The sequence below is a fragment of the Pagrus pagrus genome (genome assembly GCF_965226575.1).
Source record: "Pagrus pagrus genome assembly, chromosome: 20".
NCBI classification, from domain to species: domain Eukaryota; kingdom Metazoa; phylum Chordata; class Actinopteri; order Spariformes; family Sparidae; genus Pagrus; species Pagrus pagrus.
Window position 1 is genome coordinate 7,336,035 of NC_140207.1, and position 21,468 is coordinate 7,357,502.

At 41.6% G+C, this 21,468-nt stretch overlaps 3 protein-coding genes across 4 annotated transcripts; 2 read left to right on the forward strand and 1 right to left on the reverse strand.

Annotated features, from left to right (window-relative positions):
- Window positions 1-93: 93 nt before the first annotated feature.
- Window positions 94-2,404, reverse strand: LOC311249104 (tripartite motif-containing protein 16-like protein). Its single transcript, XM_084339851.1, has 2 exons — window positions 2,340-2,404; window positions 94-1,851 (listed from the first exon to the last, which is right to left on the reverse strand). Exons 1-2 carry the CDS (start codon window positions 2,368-2,370, stop codon window positions 1,313-1,315), a joined length of 570 nt encoding a protein of 189 aa, XP_084195977.1. The 5' UTR covers window positions 2,371-2,404; the 3' UTR covers window positions 94-1,312.
- A 73-nt stretch (window positions 2,405-2,477) lies between these two features.
- Window positions 2,478-10,415, forward strand: LOC311249085 (inositol monophosphatase 1-like). Of its 2 annotated transcripts, none has more exons than XM_084339821.1 (9): window positions 2,478-2,567; window positions 2,905-3,023; window positions 3,855-3,988; window positions 6,206-6,310; window positions 6,560-6,605; window positions 6,815-6,923; window positions 7,121-7,229; window positions 8,330-8,481; window positions 9,560-10,415. In XM_084339821.1, exons 2-9 carry the CDS (start codon window positions 2,961-2,963, stop codon window positions 9,676-9,678), a joined length of 837 nt encoding a protein of 278 aa, XP_084195947.1. In that variant the 5' UTR covers window positions 2,478-2,567; window positions 2,905-2,960; the 3' UTR covers window positions 9,679-10,415. The 2 variants fall into 2 exon arrangements, with proteins under 2 accessions (XP_084195947.1, XP_084195948.1); XM_084339822.1 differs by lacking the exon at window positions 2,478-2,567 and adding an exon at window positions 2,593-2,807.
- A 4,905-nt stretch (window positions 10,416-15,320) lies between these two features.
- LOC311249084 (inositol monophosphatase 1-like) lies at window positions 15,321-20,424 on the forward strand. Its single transcript, XM_084339820.1, has 9 exons — window positions 15,321-15,414; window positions 16,734-16,821; window positions 16,931-17,070; window positions 17,191-17,295; window positions 18,972-19,017; window positions 19,112-19,220; window positions 19,358-19,466; window positions 19,923-20,074; window positions 20,205-20,424. The coding sequence occupies exons 2-9, from the start codon at window positions 16,756-16,758 to the stop codon at window positions 20,330-20,332; spliced, it is 855 nt and encodes a 284-aa protein (XP_084195946.1). The 5' UTR covers window positions 15,321-15,414; window positions 16,734-16,755; the 3' UTR covers window positions 20,333-20,424.
- The last annotated feature ends 1,044 nt before the right edge of the window (window positions 20,425-21,468 follow it).

A 21,468-nucleotide genomic window follows, 5' to 3' on the forward strand; every position in this document is an offset into this window, starting at 1 on the left:
GCTGAATACTTAAGAGAGCACATTTACTTTAATAATAACTTCTGTTAACGTACAGAATGTGTTTTGTTCCTGGAAGCAGAACTCGCCATGAGGGGAAGTTTACATGTAATTAACTTACTAAGGAAACTTAACAGTGATTACCACTTTTAACATCACTTCCTCTTTATTTTTGACACATTTAACTGTTTGATGCCTGCAATGTAAACATTTCAAAATAAGATAACCTGAAATAATTTGGGGAAGTGGAGGAAGTAGGTGTTATTCTCACAGGTATCATGACCCTGACGATCTCAGTGTATTTATACAGCAATAATAACTGTTCACTAACCACAATTTGGTTGAAACATGAGAGGAAATGATATAAAAATGGCAGAACAGGTCAGATATTTCCTACTTTCGGTGCTCTTTTGACTTCAGAGGCGTTTATTTGCCTCTCCCCCTCAGGAGATGCACTTTAAAGGTATCAAAAATGTGGGAAAAATAGCTTTGAGGCTAACTTGTTGAGCTGAAGTGCTCGTTTGCTCCATGCTGCAGTGTTCTCTTGACCGTAATTACACACAAACGGACACTAAATGTTGTTATTTAGCAGCCTCATGCAGTTCCCAGCTTTAATAAGTGATCAGCGGGATGACAGACTGTAGCTGCCAGAGTCTGATGGCGGTGGGTACAGAGGAGCTGTGATGCTATGGCTGAATGTGCTGCCCATCTGCCACAGCGTGTCGTGGAGAGGGTGAGAGGGGTTATCCAAGATGGCTTTGATTTTGTCCTTCATCCTCCTCTTAGCCACTATCTCCAGATTGTCCAGTTCCTGTCCAACCAGGGAGCGGGAACTCCTCACCAGCTTGTTTAGCCTGTTGACCTCACCAGTCTTAATGCCACACCACAGCACAGACGAGTACACTGGCCACCACAGACTGACAGAAGGTCTTCAGGAGCCTGTTGCAGACGCCGAACGATCTGAAGCTCCTCAGGATGAACAGCCTGATGTCCCTTCCTCATCCCAATTTCATCCCTAAATGTCAGCAAACACCTGAATCCGCCTGCTAAAAGCCTGTACACAACATCATGTTTGACTTGTAGCCTCCTTCACAAGGAGGCAGCCAACAGATGCTTTATCAAATACAGTGCAGCTGCTGCCACCTTCTGGCCTGAAGCGGTATGTGTTTGCATCTTTATTTATATCTACTTATATTTATTCTGATGTTTGAAAACATTGTTGAAACATTGTTTTTCATACATAGATGTGGTGAAATATTAAAGATTCAAAACATTTTAGCAAGCACAGACCTTCACAATCTAGTTATGCTATTAATCACTCCAGATTTTTCAGATGAAAAAGTTTAACATGGTCTCCGTAGGTATAAAACTCAAATCCTGCATAGAGAGGCTCTGTGAATGTGGTCTGGACTCTGTGGATGAGATCTACCGACTCAGAGATGGTGTAAAAGGAAAGAGTCCCTGCTTCGTGATCCAGGAATACTCCTATCCTCGAAGACGGAGCTGCTTTTAAGTCAGTATGCTCATCATTGTGCCAGAAAGAGTGACCAAAGACAGAGCAGTCCAAACTCAAGGAGAGCTGATTCAGTCCAAACCGAGTTTCCTTGCTGTCACCTTTCCTGGCTATACCTTTGTACGACACTCCAACGCAAACCTGCTCCCCTCTCCACTCCAGCTCCCAGTAGCAACGCCCCTCCAGGGGCTGGCAGCACAGCACCTCTTCCCAGTAGTCGAACCTTTCAGGGTGGTCGGGGACCGGCGGAGGATGCTCGAGGTATGTGGCTTCAGTGCAGGCTTCAGAGAGGCCGAGCTCAGGGTGGGCTGTGTCTGGATCCAGAGTGAGATCTGTCCAGTCTGATACAAAAAGCAGAAGAAAAGACACTCAGTGATATTTTTCATACATTCAGACTCACACCATTACACCCATGCATACACATAAATGCCCACAGACCAGACACCTACCTTTACCTGTACTGAAAAAAGTAGTTTTCCTTAACTACTTCCTGTTCTTTCCTGTAAGGAGACATGACAGCGCTCTAGCCAATGAGAGCGAGGAGTTCACATTTTTTGACCAATGAGAGCGAGAGTTGCCTTTAGTCCCACCCTCCCATAGCTAGAAGTCATTTATGTTAACTTTACGTCTTGTTGTGTTTGTGTTAAAGAAGAAAACATAGTTAACTGAACTTGAATATAGTTTTTTACTTACTTTACTCAACTTTGTATACAAAAGTCGAACATGTAATGCTTAAATGTGATAAATGGCCTGTCAAATAAGCAGCTACAGCTTTATAAACTACATATTTTTGGGTGCCAATTAACTAAAACGAGATAAAAACACTCACATTTGCGGAAATCATCCTTCGTTGCTGCCATTTTCTATATAAAGTTGTCTAAATCACACTTCTTCACTTTCATGCCGTTTCCTGTACGGATGAATGACAGCGCTCTAGCCAATGAGAGCGGCGAGTTCTTATCTACCGGCATTCTTTGACCAATGACAGCGAGAGTTGTCGTTAGTCCCACCCTCCCATAGCTAAAAGTCAACACTGAGGAGCCAGCCCTCTACAGAGGTGGGTAGAACTAGCTTTAGCTTATTAATTTTCCTTAAAACAAACGACAGTAATAACAGTTATAACATTAAAATCCGTTTATTGTATCGTATGCGTGTAGCTGTAGCTGTCATTACGCTCAGGACCCGTTTATTCCCGTGAAAGCTAACTAGCATAGAGAGCTAACTTAGCTAAAGAGCCAACGGTCGCTAACAGATTTACTCGCTAATCAAGCTCGTTTGTCCAGACAGCAGTTCACAGGTTGTATCTCTGACTTCACTTATCAAGAAGCGGACGGAAAGCTTCTGTGAATGTGACTGTGAATCTGTGAATGAGTGTCGCCTTTTCCTCTCAACAGGAACATAACGTTTTTAACTGTAGCTGTCAATAAATTGACACCTCCTACCTGTCAACATGAGTGATCCTTGGCAAGAATGTATGGATCACTGTGTGGAGGTCACCAAAAAGGCTGGGAAGGTGAGTAACTACATTGTAACATGCTTTTTTAGTGCTGTGGTCAGGAAAAAACTCCTATTTTAGGTGGAAATATTAGCTTTGCATTCACTTACAGTCATGTAAATACATTAATTTCACATATACTGTAGCTAGCACAATACCAAATTACCTGAAATGGCTGGAATCGCCTATCAAGTCTGTCGTGCTCCAAATTGAGGGTGTGTTGTATGAACATGCAGGTTTGCAAAGCTTAAAACAGACTGACAACACACTGATTATAATCGGTTCTGATGATCGGATCCGATATGTGTCAGAAACAGAATGTATTTCACAGAGGTTGACAGGAAATTGGCATCAAAAAGGGAGAAGGTAGGTTCGGGTAACATCATGGTTTGCCTTAAAATACCTGTTTTTGGTCACCACAAAACCCTTTTACGCTTTATTAATTGTGGTGACTGTAAAGTGTTACCAAAAGTAGACTAAACAGACTTTTCTTTCTGAGTATGGAAAGTTAAATTGTCATCCAGCTATATTCAAAGGTATTTGTATTTGATACATGTACTTTAATACTTTATTTAAATCAATGTATGGTTTGAAGAGCAATGTTATCTACCAGCACCTGTCTTTTGTATAAACTGGGCATGCTTTAAGGAGAAAATTACGTTATGTGTGATAAAGACAACACACAACGATATGTGGGCTGTGGAGCTTTCACGTAATCGTCTCTGACCCGTCATTGCCAACATTATGTTACCATAACAGACAATATGTCAGGCTAATTAAAGTAACAGATGTGGTCAGTCATCCAAAAAATTCCCCTGGCTGAGTTTGTGGCTGTTGTCTTTCTGCCAGATGATCCGCGAGGCGCTCCAGAAGGACATCGCCATCATGCATAAGAGCTCGCCGGTTGACCTGGTGACCGAGACGGATCAGAAAGTGGAACAGCTCATTATATCCTCCATCAAGGAAAAGTACCCGACTCACAGGTACCTTGCTAGCAAATGTGGAAATGAGGGGTGATATATGAAGTGCTTAATAGTCCTGTAGGTTATAAAGGGAAGAATATTTTATCAGTGTATATTATCAGTCCCTCAAAATGTTCTCTTTTGTAGGGTTAATGCCTAATTTCACTTATTTCACTATAATATACATGTATTTTCAACAATGATCACAACCTTTTCTTGTCACTGATCCTGGCAGAGCTGTAGCCAAGAATTTAGAAATACTGATGTTATAAAGTAAAGCATCTAAAGTGTTTTATAATTTGGATTACTCAGTTAACTCTAATTAGATCAAAATGCTTTTGCAAAGCCTTCACTACACAACCCTAAAATAAACTCTGGTAGGGCGATACTAAATCCTATGGAAGCTGAGCTTATTTATTTCTTTTGACAGCAGTATCTTTCAAGATCACAAGTTAATTGTTTCGCTGTCTCGAGATGACAGCTATTTTTTCTCGTGATAACAGTTTAATTTATCTCGTTATCTCAAGAAAACAAAAGTCAGATTTCTCAAGTTAACAAGCTCATTAATGATAAGAAAATAACTTCATAAGCTCCATCAGAGACCATGACATACACACTGCTCTGTGGGTGAGTTTGGGAGTTTCAGAGGAAGCCGTTTGGACTTTTCATGAACTTTTGTTCTAAAAGTGTTTTCCCAAGTGATTAGATATGAGGCTCTTTACCAGGGCTGCACAATATCAGATTGCAGTATTTTGGTTTAAAAAAATACAGGAATTTTTACCAGTGACGTTTAAAAGCTTGGAAATCATTAATCATTCCAGAATGACTCGGGGGAAGCCCTCCTTTTGGTGATAAATTAATCAAGAATGATCAAAGAACGGTCGGTGGGCACGCAGACAATCTCCTGTTTATCCAAGAACCCAATCAGACTATTTTTTGTAATATAAGACAGACTTTTCTTATAGATTAGTTGAGGGAAATGCAAATTTTAATTTTATGTCAGGATGCGTTTGAGTTCATTTGCCTTACTTGACTTTAGATATCCTGCGATGTGGCTAATGCAAATACGTACATTGCGATGTTGATGCTGAAACAATATCTTGTGCAACCCTAGTATTTACATTATGACTCATCATTGTAAGGGATAGGCTTCAATTCAGTGGTCAACTGAAAGCTGATGTGTCACTGTCTGGTAGACTACAACCAACAGACGTCTTGTTGGCAGAGGGCAAGTAGAAAAGAAACTTAAATTAGATTCTGAAGTACAGTCTGCACAACTTATCAAAATAACCTGCACATCTTGTTCTTTGGAACAAACCCAAACAGATTTACAAGGGCTCCTTTATCCCAAATGCAATTAATGTGGTCAAACAACTAGAATACAGCAAACTTAGATACGAGAGTGTAAGCTTTGGTATGAATGCAGCGACTGTCGTACGGGTGAGAGATCTTTGTTTTATGGATGTGGTGTTTCTTGTTTCGCTTTTTAATCTTGTGGACGTGTTTGTGTTTGTATTCTCCTGAGACCAGAGACAAATTTCCTGCTCCAGCTAGACAATAAAGTTATTCTATTCTATTTAGATGTCACCTCATCATGATTTTAGTTTTGTTTTTCGTTAAATGAAAATGTAGAAATAATCTCAATGAGGTTTTTTCCACCTCATCATGCAGCCCTAATAATTTGTACTCCGTTTCCATCAGTTACTCTTGGGAAGAAGCCATCTGTGCATGCTGGCCTGGCCGTCCCAAGCTCTGATAAACATTCAAAGTAATAAGAGAAACAACCTTTTGTTTAAACAGGTTCATTATCTCATTAGCTCAATTTAACAAAGCTTGTCTCCTAGAGTTAATGAAATAATTAACTCTTGATCTCGAATGTGGTTCTCAGCTTCCGTAGGATTCTTCATTTGTTGATTTATTTATTGTTGTTGGACTAAAACTAAAAAATCACTTGTGCTCAGTCTTAAAAAATCTGTAATCAGCCTCTCAAATATCCACCAGGGATAGCTGCAAAGCATAAACCTCCACCAGGATGCTCAAATGCCCGAAATCGAAGAAAAACTCCTGAGGACATGACCTCGGCATACTTAATGTCACATATCATCGACTTTAACAGAAAAATGAGAGTAAACTCAGCAGGTCAACAGTATCAAGTGCATTAATATCATTCATTAACAGCTGAGGTAACCAGTCCCGTCCTGTTTGTCCATTTCCTGTTTCTTCCGTCCGATTCTGAAGCTTCATAGGTGAGGAGTCGGTAGCAGCAGGTGCTCCCAGCGTCCTTACAGACAATCCCACTTGGATCATCGACCCTATCGACGGTACCACCAACTTCGTTCACAGGTACCATGCACTGAAATACTGTCTACCCCATTGAGAAACCTGATAAGGCACTGGATTCCTTTTATCTCTGTCGCTCCTTAACTATTTTTATCTTTTAATTAGGTTCTCTGTTGGATTGTCCTCTCTGTCAGGGATAATTAGACAACGCAGATGAAACTGAACTGATAATAGAAATTGATTCCTCTGAGCTTAAACCTAGAGGGAGTTCATTAAATGAATGTTTTATATTGTAAATTTCTTTTCATGCAGGTTCCCGTTTGTGTCTGTTTCAATTGGCTTCACTGTGAAGAAAGAGGTGCGTTTTCTTGTTTGTGAATCACAGATCTTCTTGACACCGTAACATCGTAATTATGAGAAACATCATAATAGTAATTGCCCCGATAACCCCAGTGAATATCTGATGTGTAGCACAGTGGATTTCACTTTATATGGCTGCTCTATTTTTAGCCCTCCGCCCACACCGCATTATTCACTGCTGTTTTCTCTGCTGCCTCTCGGCCTCAGATAGAGTTCGGGATCGTCTACAGCTGCATCGAGGAAAAGATGTACACGGCGCGAAAAGGCAAAGGGGCGTTCTGCAACGGAGTCCCCATCAAAGTGTCGGGACAGGAAGGTAAAGAGTGATAATCACATCAGGCTTCACTGGTGCAGTTTTTCATCAAATCCACCAGGTGGAGGCAACATGACAGCAATGCTCTCTGCTCGTACCAGCAGCTCTGCACAGAGAAACCTCCGAGACAGCCGGTGCTCATTACTGTGATTCTGTGTATCCAGATGTGATCATTCTTCATTTTGTGTTTTCCATCCAAGATATTAGCCAGTCCATGGTGCTGACAGAAATGGGCTTCAAGAAGGATCCTGAGCATTTCAACACAATGTTGGCCAACGTCAAGACCATCCTCACCATCCCTGTGCACGGGTAAATACACACTAATGCACAAGTTGTAATCGTTAACAGTATCGTTAATACTTCAGCAAACACTCCTTAAGCAGCTACTTAACAGAAATGCACCCAAAGAGCGACTGCATCTGTTTATAGTGGAGCAAAACAAAGTCATGTCTTCATTAAGAACTTAATGCATGTGATGTGAGTGGGTTTCCACACAACAGCAGGTCACTGTAAGTTGAGATGTTGAGTTGGAGGTGTGCAGCCTATCTGAGCCTCCTTCCTGTTTCCATTACTCCCTTTGAAGAATTACATTTTTATCCGCCACTGAAGAATGCTTGAACAATGACAACTGTCATGTTTTGTGAGCACGCTTTTGAGAAATAAAAGTTTTCTGCCGTCTGTTTCGGAAAGCAATACATTGTGTTTCACTGTCGCCGCGTCACAATGAAAGGCAATCCGTGCTCCGCCAGTTGAAGGTGAAAAAGAGACATATTCTGTCCAGTGATCCTTCAAATGTTGTCAAACACTCGACAAAGATACGTAACAGGAAGCAGGACATTTTACAGTTAGACAATAAACTTCACCGGCAAGAATGACATCAGCGCGCTGAAACAGTGCACCTCGCTGTCGGGCTGTCACAGTATCAGATTTTCACAACACGATCGTGGCCAGAAGAATTTACAATAAAAACATTATTGCAACATCATCTCACGCTGTGGGTAGATGTCTTGCCCCTGTCTGTTATCTCCTTCAACATGAGTTTGTGCAACAGTAATTGCCACACACTGGTAGAAACTAGCTGCATGTTCTTCCACCGTTGTTGGACGTCCGTCTGTCCATATCTCTACTGCCTCTGTCTTAAAAACAGGCTTAAATGTAAAAAATGATTTCGATTTCTACAATTTTTGACAAATAAATCACAAGAAATACAACAACTAGAGCGGTGAATGCAGAACTTAAGCTCCAAATATCATTAAACATCACAAATGCAGTCTGATTTCATGACAGTTTTTTAGGATTACAGCTTAAAACACTGACAAACACGCACTAAACTCTCACTAAACCATTTGGGGGTCAGCACCGTGTCACGTGCAGTCCAGTGCTGAGTAAACCTCTATTTTCATCCACAGCATCCGCTCCCCGGGCAGCGCAGCTGTCAACATGTGTCTGGTAGCGTGCGGATCGGCCGATGCTTACTACCACATGGGCATCCACTGCTGGGACATGGCTGGAGGGGCGGTGATAGTTACCGAAGCTGGAGGAGTTATCATGGACATCTCAGGTGAGTCACTGTGAAAACGTGAGCTCTTCAGAGAGCATCTTTTCAGAGGCCGCTGAGTCACCGGATGAAATGAAGGGAAGTGGGCAACGGGGTGATTGACTTGTGGAGGAGCTGCAGGATTGCTGAAGGTGATTGCTTTACAGAGCAAAGCAGCGAGAACGGACCGCTGCTTTCAGCCCAAACACAAGAGGAGTTATTAATGCGTATGAATTATTTATTCTTAGTAATTCTTGTTATTGGTTTTCATCCCTCTGTCTGCTCACAGACGCCTGTGAAAACACTGTCAAAGCTGGGGGAGCAGGGCAGCGAGTGGTTTTGCGCTTGAAAGAGGAAGCAGAAGGGTTTGAGAAATTTGATGTTGAATTTGGGCAACGCTGCCACAGACTTACCAACCGGCCTCACGTTTGATCACTGATCCTACACGGTGTACAATTTCAATATGAGCGTGATCATGAGTTTGGAAATCTGCTTTTAAACTGAGCATATAACTCTCTCCCCTCTTATGAATCAATTGGTACTCACCAGTTGTTCTTCCACACGAGCATCGGAAAACGAATGCATCAATTTAAATAAATAAAATCGTATTACTCAGCAGTGAGGGACCTCTTTGACTGCTCACTAAATAATATATTTGCCATTATATTACCTGATCCGTCAGTGACATTGTCGGTGCATACCAACAACAGAGACGCGAAGCAACTTTCCAAATGCCATATTAGATGCTTCATCATCTTTGCTGGGGGTTTAACTGCATGTAAGCCTGCTCACAGTGACATTTGAAGCAAACAGTATGCAAAAAAACAAAACTAACACAAAGTATTTAAAGGTCATTTCATCTGGAAACAAGAGAAGTTGTAAAATAAAATAAAAAATCTCTATTCGTCAGCACAATGATTCAGTGATTAAAATTTAAGAGAAATGCTCTGAAAAAGGGCCACATCAGCAGCAGTAATTTTGGGGCCTTCAGCTGGTTTATTCAGGTTAATACAACACACATTTAAAATGGTAATTTTACAGTCTTGCAACTTGAAAAAAGTCAATTTTATTACAGTACTTAGTATTTTCTCTTTTCATCCAGGTGGACCGTTTGATCTGATGTCTCGGAGGCTGATCGTCGCCAGCAGCAGAGCGATAGCGGAGCGCATCGCGAAGGAGATAACAGAGTTTCACGTCGGCAGGGACGACACAGATGGCTAGTAAACCCCCCACCCGTCATCTCCTCGGCCGACTGAACAGTTTCTTTAAACGTGCAACTGTTTTTCGTATCGAACAGGTCACGGTTCCTTCTCTGCCTTAAGAACCAAAACGATAAACTTACCTCTGAAGAACGAGCGGGTCCGTTTGAAATATTCAGACTTCCAGCCTTCATTCTGCTTTCTTTGTGAGTCATTGTTGTATTTCCACACTTAGACATTCACAAGTTCAGACTTTCTGTTGTGTTATAACTTATTTGAAAGAATTAAGTCTTTATGTCTTAATACACACTTGTTTTTACAATCTAAAGCCATTTTTAAAGTTGTTTTGTATTTATTTACGAGGACAATTCAATCAGATCACAATCAAAGACTGTCTATACGACGCTATGCTACAGGTTTTACAGTGTAAATGTATTCAGGTATTGATCAATAATATTACTTTTTCATGTACTTTTGTTCAATTGTTTAAGTTTAAAGATAGATTTCTTCATATGTAGAATGAATTTCAATGCCATCACTAGTTTGCACTATAGTTAATGGGAGAACATGTCCACTGAACACTGACTATATATAACTACTGCACTGTATATCTGCGTCTTTATGAAGTCCAGACTTAAATAAACTGATTGTGTTCTTGAAAATAGGAGCAGTATGTTTAAAGTGTGTTAATATTACTGTAAGTGCTTTTTGTAATGATGTAATGATGGCAGCAAATAAAAGGCTACGAGGAATATCTCCTGCTTGTGCCCCGCCTCCTCTTCATTAAAGCCCTGCAAAGACAGGTGTCAGCCTGCATTCACATGTCGGCGGTGCTCGTAAACCGAAGACAATCGCTGGCAACGGAAGACAAGCCTCCGCTGGAACATTTTTGTGCAGAAAAATGCTGACAGAGCATCGTCGTGTCTTTGGTTAAATGCGATAGCTCAGTGTCGTGACTTGTTCCTCCTGTACAAATACAGAATACGCAAAAACAAGACAACGATATAATACGCATGAAAATGTTTTGAAAAAGGGCTAGATCTTTGTTATATATTTGGTTTGAACCCAGAGCAATCCACAAGTTTACTAAAGGTAGTGTTTCATGTGGTCCCCTGTTGCTACTTTCTGGGATAGGAAAGTCAGAGAACGAGCGTGAAGTGAGTAATAAGTTAAATTAAAGCTGCAAGCAGCGATGAACGGGCCCTCGCAGTCCGCTGCTTTTGGGGCTTTTTCATGCAACAAGTTAAGTTGAGGAATGAAAAGTGAAGGCAGTCAAGCTGTTGTTTCGTCATTTAGCAATAAAAGCTCCCCCCATTGGCCGATTTGCACCAAATTTTTCACGAGCCGTCATCGCGCCATGGAACAGAATTAAAAAAACTGTAGTGTTAACGGGACTGTAATTCATGAAAATATGGACGACTGTCTGTTTGACCACAATTTGCAGGAAATTGTTGTTGTATATTTTGGCCGTTCTTTGGAGTATCACAGTTCTTTTAATACGTTTTTGTCAGGAGGGTCCACAGATGCTGTGTGCAAAGTTTGGTGCAAATCGGAGAAATTGTGTGGGAGGAGTTGGAAAAAGTAGGTTTGAGACATTCGGGAATTTGCAAATGGAATTCTGGCGTGAAAGTGGGCGTGGCCTACATCACACAATTCAGCTGAATGCAGGGAACACGTAGATATAAGGTTTAACAATGTGCGCCATGTTATGTGGGAGTTATTAGGCAAAAACGGTTTTGTGTTGATAATAGCGCCACCTGCTGCAGTCAGGTTGATAAACAGGAGTGAAGATAATCCCGAAAGTTTCAAAGTAATCTCTGAGCTCTCCTCCTGTCGGTGAACGGTTCTGGACCAGAGCAGATTCTGATGTCACTCCGGGTGTTTATTCCTCCAGAGGGGTCTGGCCCCAATGCAGAATCTCTAGCCAACTCTAAGCAGCTGAGCAGTGAACAGCGAGCATGTTTTGTTTTCATAGTAGCTGGATTTACACATTCTACGTTAAAGAGAACAATACACAATAAAAACGTTACGTCACTGTAACATTCCTCCAAAATTACAGCTCCCTTTCTGTGAGGAAACAAAAGCAGCCGTACCAGCTCATAATATCTGAACTCTGATTGTTATCTAGATCTACATCCTCTGTCTTCAATCTCCAGCAAGCCTCCTAAACACCCTCACGACATCCAACCAGTGGCCTGAATCAGCCGTGTGTTCCCGACATAAATAAACGTCCGTGTTTGCTCTGACCTAGAAAAATGATAAACCGTCTTATAAAGCCAATAAAGAAAAAAAATACGAAGAAAGAAAAGCGTCTCTTGCGGCGAAGGAAACCAAATAAACAGAAAACAGGTCCCCGAAACTCCATAAAACACTGGGAAAGAAGAAAAAAACAACCGACTGCTACCGTTGTGATTTAGTGGAGAGATAAAAGCTTTCACAGCCATTACACCATGTAAAACCCTCTGCTGCATGTCCCCTGCCCTTTCATTCACTGCTGCAGAAACCGAACATGCAGCGGTGGACCGCCCCCCCGGGCTGATGTGCTCTATGAAATAGCCTCGAGTTTTGCTCTCCACGGACCGTTGTCTCTCTCTTTCTTTCTCAGCTTGTGTTTGCTGATGACTAACAAATGGTTTTAAAACACTTCACTTGAGCAAACCCAGGACTTAAACTGCTGCCCCCCCCTCCCCCCCTGCAGAAATCAATGGTCCGTGTTAGTCTGCAGCAGGGGGCTCAGACCTAATCACCAGTGCTGGGAATGATTTCCAGAGTCGGATAGCTCAAGTCCACCTCTGTCAACTCTTCACACCGACGGCTGCTCAGCACGTTTTTGTTGGAGCCCCGTCTTTTGATTTTTTAACGGCACAGCCTGTATTTGCACTGTACATCCTGGTAGCTCTACTGAGGAAGTACCAAGCATTGTTCTGTAAAACTGGCAAGGCTTGTGCTTTCCTGCTCCGTCCAAAAAATGCGTCCCTGGAGACCAGAGAGTCAGACTCTGTAGAAACTTATTAGTAAGTCTGTTTTTTCTCCGTTTCAATTACTGCAGTTTTCTTTCTGTACTCCAACAAATGTCTTTTCGTGCTCTGCCTCTAGCTTGAATCATATTATCGTGCATTTCTTTTTTTTTTTTATTTTAGCCATACCAGCTGTGCGGTTTATAGTCAGATAAATGGCTCGGACCACTACTTACTCAACACCTATTGGTTGGTTTGACATGAAATGTGCATTCACATTTATATCAGGGTCCTCAGAGGATGAAGCCTCCTGGCACATTCTCATTTTTTTCTGTCAGGCCACCATAAAGATGACACTTTATGACACAAACAGTTTAATACATTCAGTATATTCATGGGGATTCAGCAGCATGGTCTCTAGTCAGGAATAAATACATAGAGTGCTTTATCGAGTGCAGGAGCGATGTTGACTGACGATCTTGTCTTTCCTCGCAAAGACCGTGGCCTCTCTCGTTATCGCTCAGACTGGATTGACTTTGCCACGTTCATAAAACTTACCATCGTGAATATACCCTTCCATCGCACACTGTGGTCCTTCCTTGCTGTCAGTGTGATAAACACTGGACTGGACCAGCGTCTCCGCATTTGTAATCAAGCTTGTCCGACCCAGCAACAGAAACTAAGGAAGGTGGGTTTAAGATTGGTCATTTGTAATAACTTTATAATACTCAATCTTTTAATCCAGCGCCATCATCGTTTCATTCAATGCTTTATGACTAACAGTGATGACTTCCTCATCCAGCTCAGCTGTGTTTAGTGCTTATCAGCTAATACAGCGCTCACTGAACATAACCTTCTGAACTTTAGCATGTTAACATATTCATTGCGAGCCTGTTGCCCGAGCACAGCCTCACAGAGCTGCTAGCGTGGCTGTAGGCTCAAATCTCCAAAGGGGGGCTCGGTGGTGAGATTATAAAAGGACTGCAGACGGGAAACAACCTGTCTGAAGTTCCTGCTCATCTTTCATGGTGCACCGTTGACCTTCAGCAACTTCGGCGTCGTGGCAGGCCTCGGTTACAGCTGTGATTCGGGGGAACCAAACATCCAAAACATCCGTCATCCCGGATAAATTATTCATAACGGACCTGCCAGCGAGACGGCAGGACTGATGTATTTGTTTTGCTTGTCCTATCACTTCCCTCAGCCTGTCTCTCTAGATTTTAGAGAGCGTCTTATATTGAGTGCACAACAGGGACGACGGGGTGACAACTGCTCTCCTGCTGCTCCGGTCAAACAAAACTTTCAGCAAGACTCTCCCTTGATGATCCCCCGCACTGATGCTCGACAGAGACACCGACTCGTGTAGCAGGAAGATGTTTCCAGCTTTATCATTGTTTCCTCTTCTTTGATCCGATGGTAGACTTTTAAAAAAACATTTGCTCGAGCACCCACCCTGTCATCGCTGTTGCGATAGCGAATAGGTTCGGGGTATTTCAACATACAGTACATAAACTCGAGTTGTGCAAGGTGTGGCGGTTATGAGCATGTCTAGACGAGCCTCTGCAAAACCCTCAGACCGTCTGCTTTTTAAAAAAAATATCAGATGATGTAGATTGTAATTCAACTTCTTCAAATGCTTATCTCTTCAGTCACACGATCCCTTTGTCGAGCACTTGAATGAGCCACATTGCAGGTTGTACAACTAAGAAGCATAACGTAATTTTCTTGAGAAACAGTCCGTCTTGCAGCAGAGTACAGCTTCCCGCAAGACAGATGATTGCTGTTTTAAGGGGAGTGTCTCGAAGATTCAGAGAGCACTCCCTGAGGACTGAAGCGCAGCATGTGTATGAATGAATGAGAGTTAAAAATTATGTCATTTTGGGACCAAAACAGCTGCTAACACATTACTACGACTTTTTAATATCTCCTGATTGGGATGATTCTCTCACAGAGATTCTCACGTTACAGTGGGATGTGATCACCGCATGCTTTTACAAGTCAGAACAATGTTCATTCATTGCATGCATGAACAGTTATGACTGCTACATGTAGATCTGCCTTTTCGCTTTCACTCACTTCATCAGGACGTTTCAGAGTCTTTGTCCGACCTCCAGCAGCCGCAGTGAGAAACAAGGCATGTGTGCACACATAATCTGCGTTGACTCACCGGGGAAACCTCTCAAGGTATTTTTTTCCACTAGTGGAATACAATAAAAGGACATAAAGGGGAAAAGCTCAATAGCTGTGAAACTGTCAGGAAATATAAAACTGACAGGAGCTTTGTTTTGTCATGCCAAATCCCATGTGAAAACTAAGCCAGGAGCAGGAATGTACACTTATGTCTCTGGAAAAAATGTAGGATTTTCACCTCCGTGAGCTGACATCAACAGTAGGCTGCACAGGACAGCGTTTAATCACTACTCATGGCAGCTGCAGGGACTTATGTGACGGACATATACACAGCAGGGTGTGTCTTCCTGTGACACCTACTCATTCTGCACAGGAAAATTACGAAGACGCACCAAAAAATTCCACTTACATTATGCAGCCATACGTGCACTCACTGTGCAGTAAATGCGGCATCATGTTGTTGCAAGTCTCATCAGCACAGTGTTTTTTTTTCTCGGGTTGCTATGAAGAAACACGCGAGGGCGGTGCTAGTACTTTTCCCACTCTGTCATGCCAGCTCTTTGGGTTGCCTCATCGCTCCATAGAGGCAACTTAAGGTTAAAGTTTTTCAAAAGGAAGCGCACAAAGTGTCTCGGAGCTATACGAGAGGCAGCCACACCTGACTGAACAAGGTAAGGGTTGCCTTTCATTTTACATGTGGATGGATGAAGTGTATGTGCATTTAAATGTCTGTTTGTCATCACAGAGGATGTATACTTGTAGAATTACTCACTTCCTTCATCATTATTGTGCAAATTATCATTTAAAAACTCTTTATAAGGGTGGATTCCTTCTGAAGCAGCTTTTACAACTACTGTACTTAGGTATAATTTTAAAGTACTTGTACTTGAGTATTTCCATTTCATATTACTTTACACTTCTACTCTTCTTCTACTAATTTTGTGCTTTTTACTGAACCGCATTTGCTTGATAACTTGACTTATTAGTTACTTTTCAGATTTGGATTATTAACATAAAATATGAATCAACTAATACATTAAAATGAAATATTATGTATTAAGCTGCCTTAAAAGAGCAGTTCACATTAGCCCCACCTGTACCAGCTACAACATGAGTGATGCTTACACACGCATCGATGATTATAATCTGAAACGGGCCGTTCTGCTCGATGAACACGTTTACTGTTGGTCCAACCCAAAAAAGTTTGGACTCTATAAAACGTAAAATAAAACAGAATATATACTCAAATGTAAACAGTACAAAAGCAACATATCTAAGAGGTTTCGTCATTGAAAGGCTCAGTCGTTCTCAAGCAAGGACGGGGCGAGATTCGCTTTGTGAAACACATGATTGTATAACGAGTGTTACCACCCGGGCTCAGGAACACTGTGTTCAACCACTGCAATGCAATAAACAGAAATGCAAATCATTGCATTCTGTTTTTACACAGCAGCCAAACTTTTTTTGAATTGGGGATGTCCTTCAGAGTATATTTGCTACGATGCTGATACTCATGCTTTTAGCCTACTGTAATAACATTTTAAATGACATGACACATATCAAAACGATGTGCTGTTTCCAAAACTGTAAAACACAAAAATGCAGGAAATGCAATTTAAAAGAATTCACATGCTTTAACTTGCATGTATCTGATGAGACCATCTGAAGCTTTGTGCCCTACCCACCACTTCTGAAGTCAAACCTACGCCCTTGCCAACGGTTGTTTCTTAATCACAATCATTAAGTGTAAAACCTGTGGCCTGTGGCGGTGATTAAGACTCATGCGGGACGGACGGGCAGCTGCGGAAGTTGTTGCGTAACTCGGTCTGTTGTAGGGGAAGTGTGCCAAGCATGCAGGTTTAGGCGTATTGTCTTGTGGGCCGCAGAGACAGACTGTTCCCACATGCTACCAATTTCTGAAGAATTTTGTTTCATATTTACGCATTTATGAGTCGTCGTTGCACTTTTACAAGCTTTTCTCACGTTACAGGCCCTCCTCTGTAACCAACAAAATGGCAGAAGACCTGTGGAAGAGAGAATACGACTTTGCTGTTGCAGTGGCAAGAAAAGCTGGAGCGGTACGTGAGAGCCATCTGTAAAAAGTCTCTTAATGTGTTCCTGCTGTGGTGTTGCCCTATTTTAACGCCAAAATCTTAAGCATGTGCTTTTAATATCCCATTTATTCAGGTAATCCGGGAAGCCGGAGAGAAGGAAATAAAGGTCTGCACGAAGAGCTCCACTGTAGACCTCGTCACCAAGACCGATGAGAGGGTGGAGAAGATCATCATCGGGTCTCTTAAGGAGGAATTCGGTGAAGGCACGCACTGGTGAGGCGTGCACCCAGACACACACCGGTGTATGAATCTCTGTGTGCCCGTACTGTTTGTAGGCACAACATTGCCCTGTCATATTTGTGATATTGGTCCATCGGTTATTCTTTGCTGCAGCTTCATTGGAGAGGAGTCGGTCGCGAAGGGGGAGCCGTGCATCTTAACCGACAAACCCACGTGGATCATAGACCCTGTGGACGGCACCACAAACTTTGTGCACGGGTAAGATGTCAGGATTGCTAAAGGACCATTTGTTGTGTCTTATTGCAGCAAAGCACCAATTATTCTCAGTATCTGCACAGCATGTTGTTGATCAGTACATTGAGTAATTGATCCATTTGTTCCAAACAGTAATATACTGAATATGGCTTTTAAATCTTACTTTTTAAGAGCTTCTCTTCACCCTCAATTAAATATTTCAACACTTGATATTCAGGAATTTAAGGGATAAGCCGAGAGAAGCTCTCACTGTTCTGTTTTATATCTCTCCTGGCTACTAACACAGCCGGAGAAAAGTCACAGATTACATAAATCCATAGTTTAGGGAAAAGTTTTACAATTTTTCCACATCTAGTCAAACACTAACAGCCCGTTTACAACTGGTGCTAAAATGTGATCCATATCCTGACACGTTATCCGGATAAAAATAAATGTTACTGCAATGAATCTTGAAAGGAAAGTGATTGGATCAGGAGGTAGTAAGGCTCGCATTGTGCTCGGATCTGAGGAAGATGTAAACGCAGTCAGTACAATGTGCTGGCACCCGTACACTATATATTTGTTTTTAGCTAGATAAAGTGAGAGTGAGAGTGAGCAAGCGAGAAAGCTGAAAGAAACGCAGCTCTACTGATTAAACGTCTGCTCTGTGCCATGAAAGTGAATGCGGGTGAGAAATGAATGATATACAGTAAGAAATAGCTGCGCTCGACCAATCTCTGCAGCTGATCTGCACACAGAGTAGGGGAAGAAAAGAAAAGAAAAACTTAACGTATAACTCATGCCGAATTTACAAGAGGAGACAAATAATTCAGAATTTTTAACAGACATTGTTTCACAAAGTTTATAAAGTTTCCTATAACTCAACAACCCTTTAAACGCTGCGATTTCTTAAGGGAGTCTGGGGCTGATATGCAGCTGCCTCAAATTTCTCACAGAGGACAGAGATCTGAGCTCAGTGAGGATAACGAGAACGTATTAAAAATACCAGGTGTGAAGATAAAGGCAGGATCGGATCATTTTTAATCCAGAAAACATATCCCTTTTTAAAAAACACGTGTAAATGGGTTGTTAGATACAAACTTCTGTGTAGTTTGAAGGTTTACCTCACTCATGAGCTCAACGTTGCTATCACAATTCTGCTAGTAGCCTACTCATTAGCCTAGCGCTCAAGCAATAGTTTGACATTTTGGGTTATACACTTAATAGTTTTGTTGCAGAGAGTTGGATTAGAAGATTAACACCACTGATGCTAAATATGAAGCTGCAGCCAGGACACCGTTAGCATAGCTTAGCGTAAAAAGAGGGTTAAGAGCTACTCGGACTCAAAATGTTAAAGATGTTCGAACAAAACTGTGCTTTTATTTTGTCATTCAGATTTTGTTACCTCTGGACAAAGCCAGGCTAGCTGTTTCCCCTTTTTTTAGTATTTATGCTAAGCTAAGCTAGGCTAAGCTAACTGTTACTTTGCCCCAACTAAATATATCTTCATATTTAACAGACCACCACAAGAGTATTCTCAACTTGGGAAGAAGCAAATATACTGTCCCAAAATGAAAAACTTCCTTTAACAAATTTTCTTAAATACTTCATTTGAACTAATAGATGCACGTGTTATGAAAAAGTACCTTTCCTATGGCTCTGTAATAACATCTAAAATACATGAAACTACTCACTTACAGATTCCCGTTCGTGGCTGTGTCGATTGCCTTTGCTGTCAACAAGGAGGTATGTCAAATCAAACAAGATAGAGATTTACATTCAATATATACAGTTTCTCCGCCCTCAATATGTGAAAGCTGAATGACTTTCGTCTTCTCAGTTGGAGTTCGGTGTGGTGTACAGCTGCTTGGAGGACAAGATGTATAAAGCAAGGAGGGGGAAGGGAGCTTTCTGCGACGATGATAAGATTACTGTGTCCGATGTGGAAGGTAATACAGTCCGACGACATATTACTCTGCATATTTGAAAGTGGGGAAAAAAAGTCATGAAAGCTAGAAATAACATATAACATATTTGTTTGTTTGAGGGTGCACCTTAACAGCCATTGTCACACCTGTCAATACAGAAATCAAGAAGTCCATTATCATCTCCGAACACGGGACTGACAGAAGCCCGGAGAAAGTAAAGAAGATCTTCTCCACCATGCAGAAGATCCTCTGCATCCCAGTGCACGGGTAAGTGTTCTTGACACGCATACACTCACTCATTATGTGCTGCCCCACGAAGCCGAAACAATGTGGAAGACCCGAATCTGACTTCTAGCAGAGTAGCCCAATCAGTAACCATCTCAGCTATCTACACTGCAATTAATGCAATATGCTGTGGTTGATCTATGTTCTACTTTTCTAAATTTCGCTTGGGATACATAAAGTATCTATCTATCTACAGTATCTATCTAGATATGAATTGCTACAAACATCTCAAACTGTTACAAACGTTTATTATGTGTAAAAATGAAACGGTTTCACCGGGTTTTGAATCTGTGTTTCAATACTACTGATTTAATCCTGGGCTGCTATTACAAATCCTTTTTTCTCTACGTCACTGCCTCTGTAGTTACTGTTTGCTGCCTTTGTAGGACACCGCAGCCTCCTTGTATTCATTCATCTCCCATCGATCTGTCCTAACAGGCTCCGTGGATCTGGGACCGCTGCCACCAACATGTGTCTAGTGGCGTGTGGGGCGGTGGAGGCCTTCTTTGAGATCGGGATCCACTGCTGGGACATTGCTGCTGGAGCGGTTATCGTTAGAGAAGCCGGAGGAATACTTCTGGATGTCGATGGTACGTCAATCAGATGTGGTCATCTTATAAACTACTGAATGAGAAGGTTATAAGTGAATTGTGTGGCTAAAACCAGGATTTGTGTTCTGGGCGGAACCCATTTTAATAAAGGCTTTGTCTGACACTTCAGGTGGACCGTTCGATTTGATGTCTCGGAGGATGATTTCGGCAAACACCAAGAAAATTGCTGATCGGATCATCAAGGAAATTGAAATATTCCCAGCGGAGAGGGACGACGCTCCGATCCAGAAGCAATGAGAATACACAAATGCATTTCAAATGAGCTCCAGAAGAAAAGTCCACTCTGTTGTGTCTGTACGTTATGAATAAAGTTACTGTGCTGTAATCACCACTGATTATCTTCATTTGCATACTGGGCGTGTTTCTTTGTCACCAACTGAAGTGACCTCCAGGTTTACGTTTGATTACTGTTCCTGTGATATGTCAATCAATAACATTGATTGAAGTGAGAGACAGCTGTAATTATGCAATTAGCGTTTATGTACATCACCATATTGTAACTTGCATGCACGTCTTTGTTGTGTAGCTGTCCATGTATGCATTTGATCTTACATGAAACATGAATTATTCAGCTTGAAGTTTCACAAAGATACTTGCTTTCAACTCCGCCACACCCCCCCAACCCTGACAGATTGCAGAAGAAGCTGGTCTGAGTCTGAGTATGATGCTTATTTATACCGAATTTCCTGTCTCGTGTGGCTCTAATGTGTAATTATCTGATGGAAATTAGCGAAAATCTGTCGGGTGATTACCCTCGTTAGAGGCAACAGTCCTTAGCACTGATTTCAGTCAATGTTGAAGTGACACTATAAACACTGGCCCTGTCAAGTGACATATAATTTACTTACAGTTAACATCACAATGCTGCCTGAGAGCCTCGGATTCCAGCATTATTGCTGTTTACACAATTCATTACACTCATACCACCGGTCACCACTAGAGGCCAGTAATGCATCAGCAATTAGATGGGATCTGCATGATGCCCTCATTTCACTCTGATGGTATGAACTTAACTTTATTTTATCATTATTATAAGTTTGTATCGTGGACTTGACATAACAAAGATTGACTCTATGCTATGAAGTCCCTTAATGTTTTATCATCACTTTTTCTGGCCTCACTATGAGGAAAAATAGTGACTCCACCCAAGAGATGAGGTCATTTTTCAATTCTGTTCAGCTCTCTTAGACTTTATTATGATCTGTAGATCAACATCTGGCTCTAAGATCGTTCCCTTATCAATAAAATTGCTATATATGATCTGTAAAGTTTACATAAGAAGCTTACAATACACACAAAAGTAGATATTTTCTCAAATCATAAACTACTAGAATGGCACACAGTAGAGCACGTACCTCCATCAAAGCCTGACT

What these genes read in the sequence shown, in the direction of transcription:
- LOC311249104 (XM_084339851.1), bottom strand. Translation starts at nt 2,370, where the DNA reads ATGGCAGCAACGAAGGATGATTTCCGCAAAT. An exon ending in GAAGGATGATTTCCGCAAAT is followed by an intron (nt 1,852 to 2,339) that starts GTGAGTGTTTTT and finishes TTTTTGTATCAG; the next exon opens with ACTGGACAGATCTCACTCTG.
- LOC311249085 (XM_084339821.1), top strand. Translation starts at nt 2,961, where the DNA reads ATGAGTGATCCTTGGCAAGAATGTATGGATCACTGTGTGGAGGTCACC. An exon ending in GCTTCACTGTGAAGAAAGAG is followed by an intron (nt 6,606 to 6,814) that starts GTGCGTTTTCTT and finishes TCTCGGCCTCAG; the next exon opens with ATAGAGTTCGGGATCGTCTA. An exon ending in AGTTATCATGGACATCTCAG is followed by an intron (nt 8,482 to 9,559) that starts GTGAGTCACTGT and finishes CTTTTCATCCAG; the next exon opens with GTGGACCGTTTGATCTGATG.
- LOC311249084 (XM_084339820.1), top strand. Translation starts at nt 16,756, where the DNA reads ATGGCAGAAGACCTGTGGAAGAGAGAATACGACTTTGCTGTTGCAGTG. An exon ending in ACCACAAACTTTGTGCACGG is followed by an intron (nt 17,296 to 18,971) that starts GTAAGATGTCAG and finishes ACTCACTTACAG; the next exon opens with ATTCCCGTTCGTGGCTGTGT. An exon ending in AATACTTCTGGATGTCGATG is followed by an intron (nt 20,075 to 20,204) that starts GTACGTCAATCA and finishes CTGACACTTCAG; the next exon opens with GTGGACCGTTCGATTTGATG.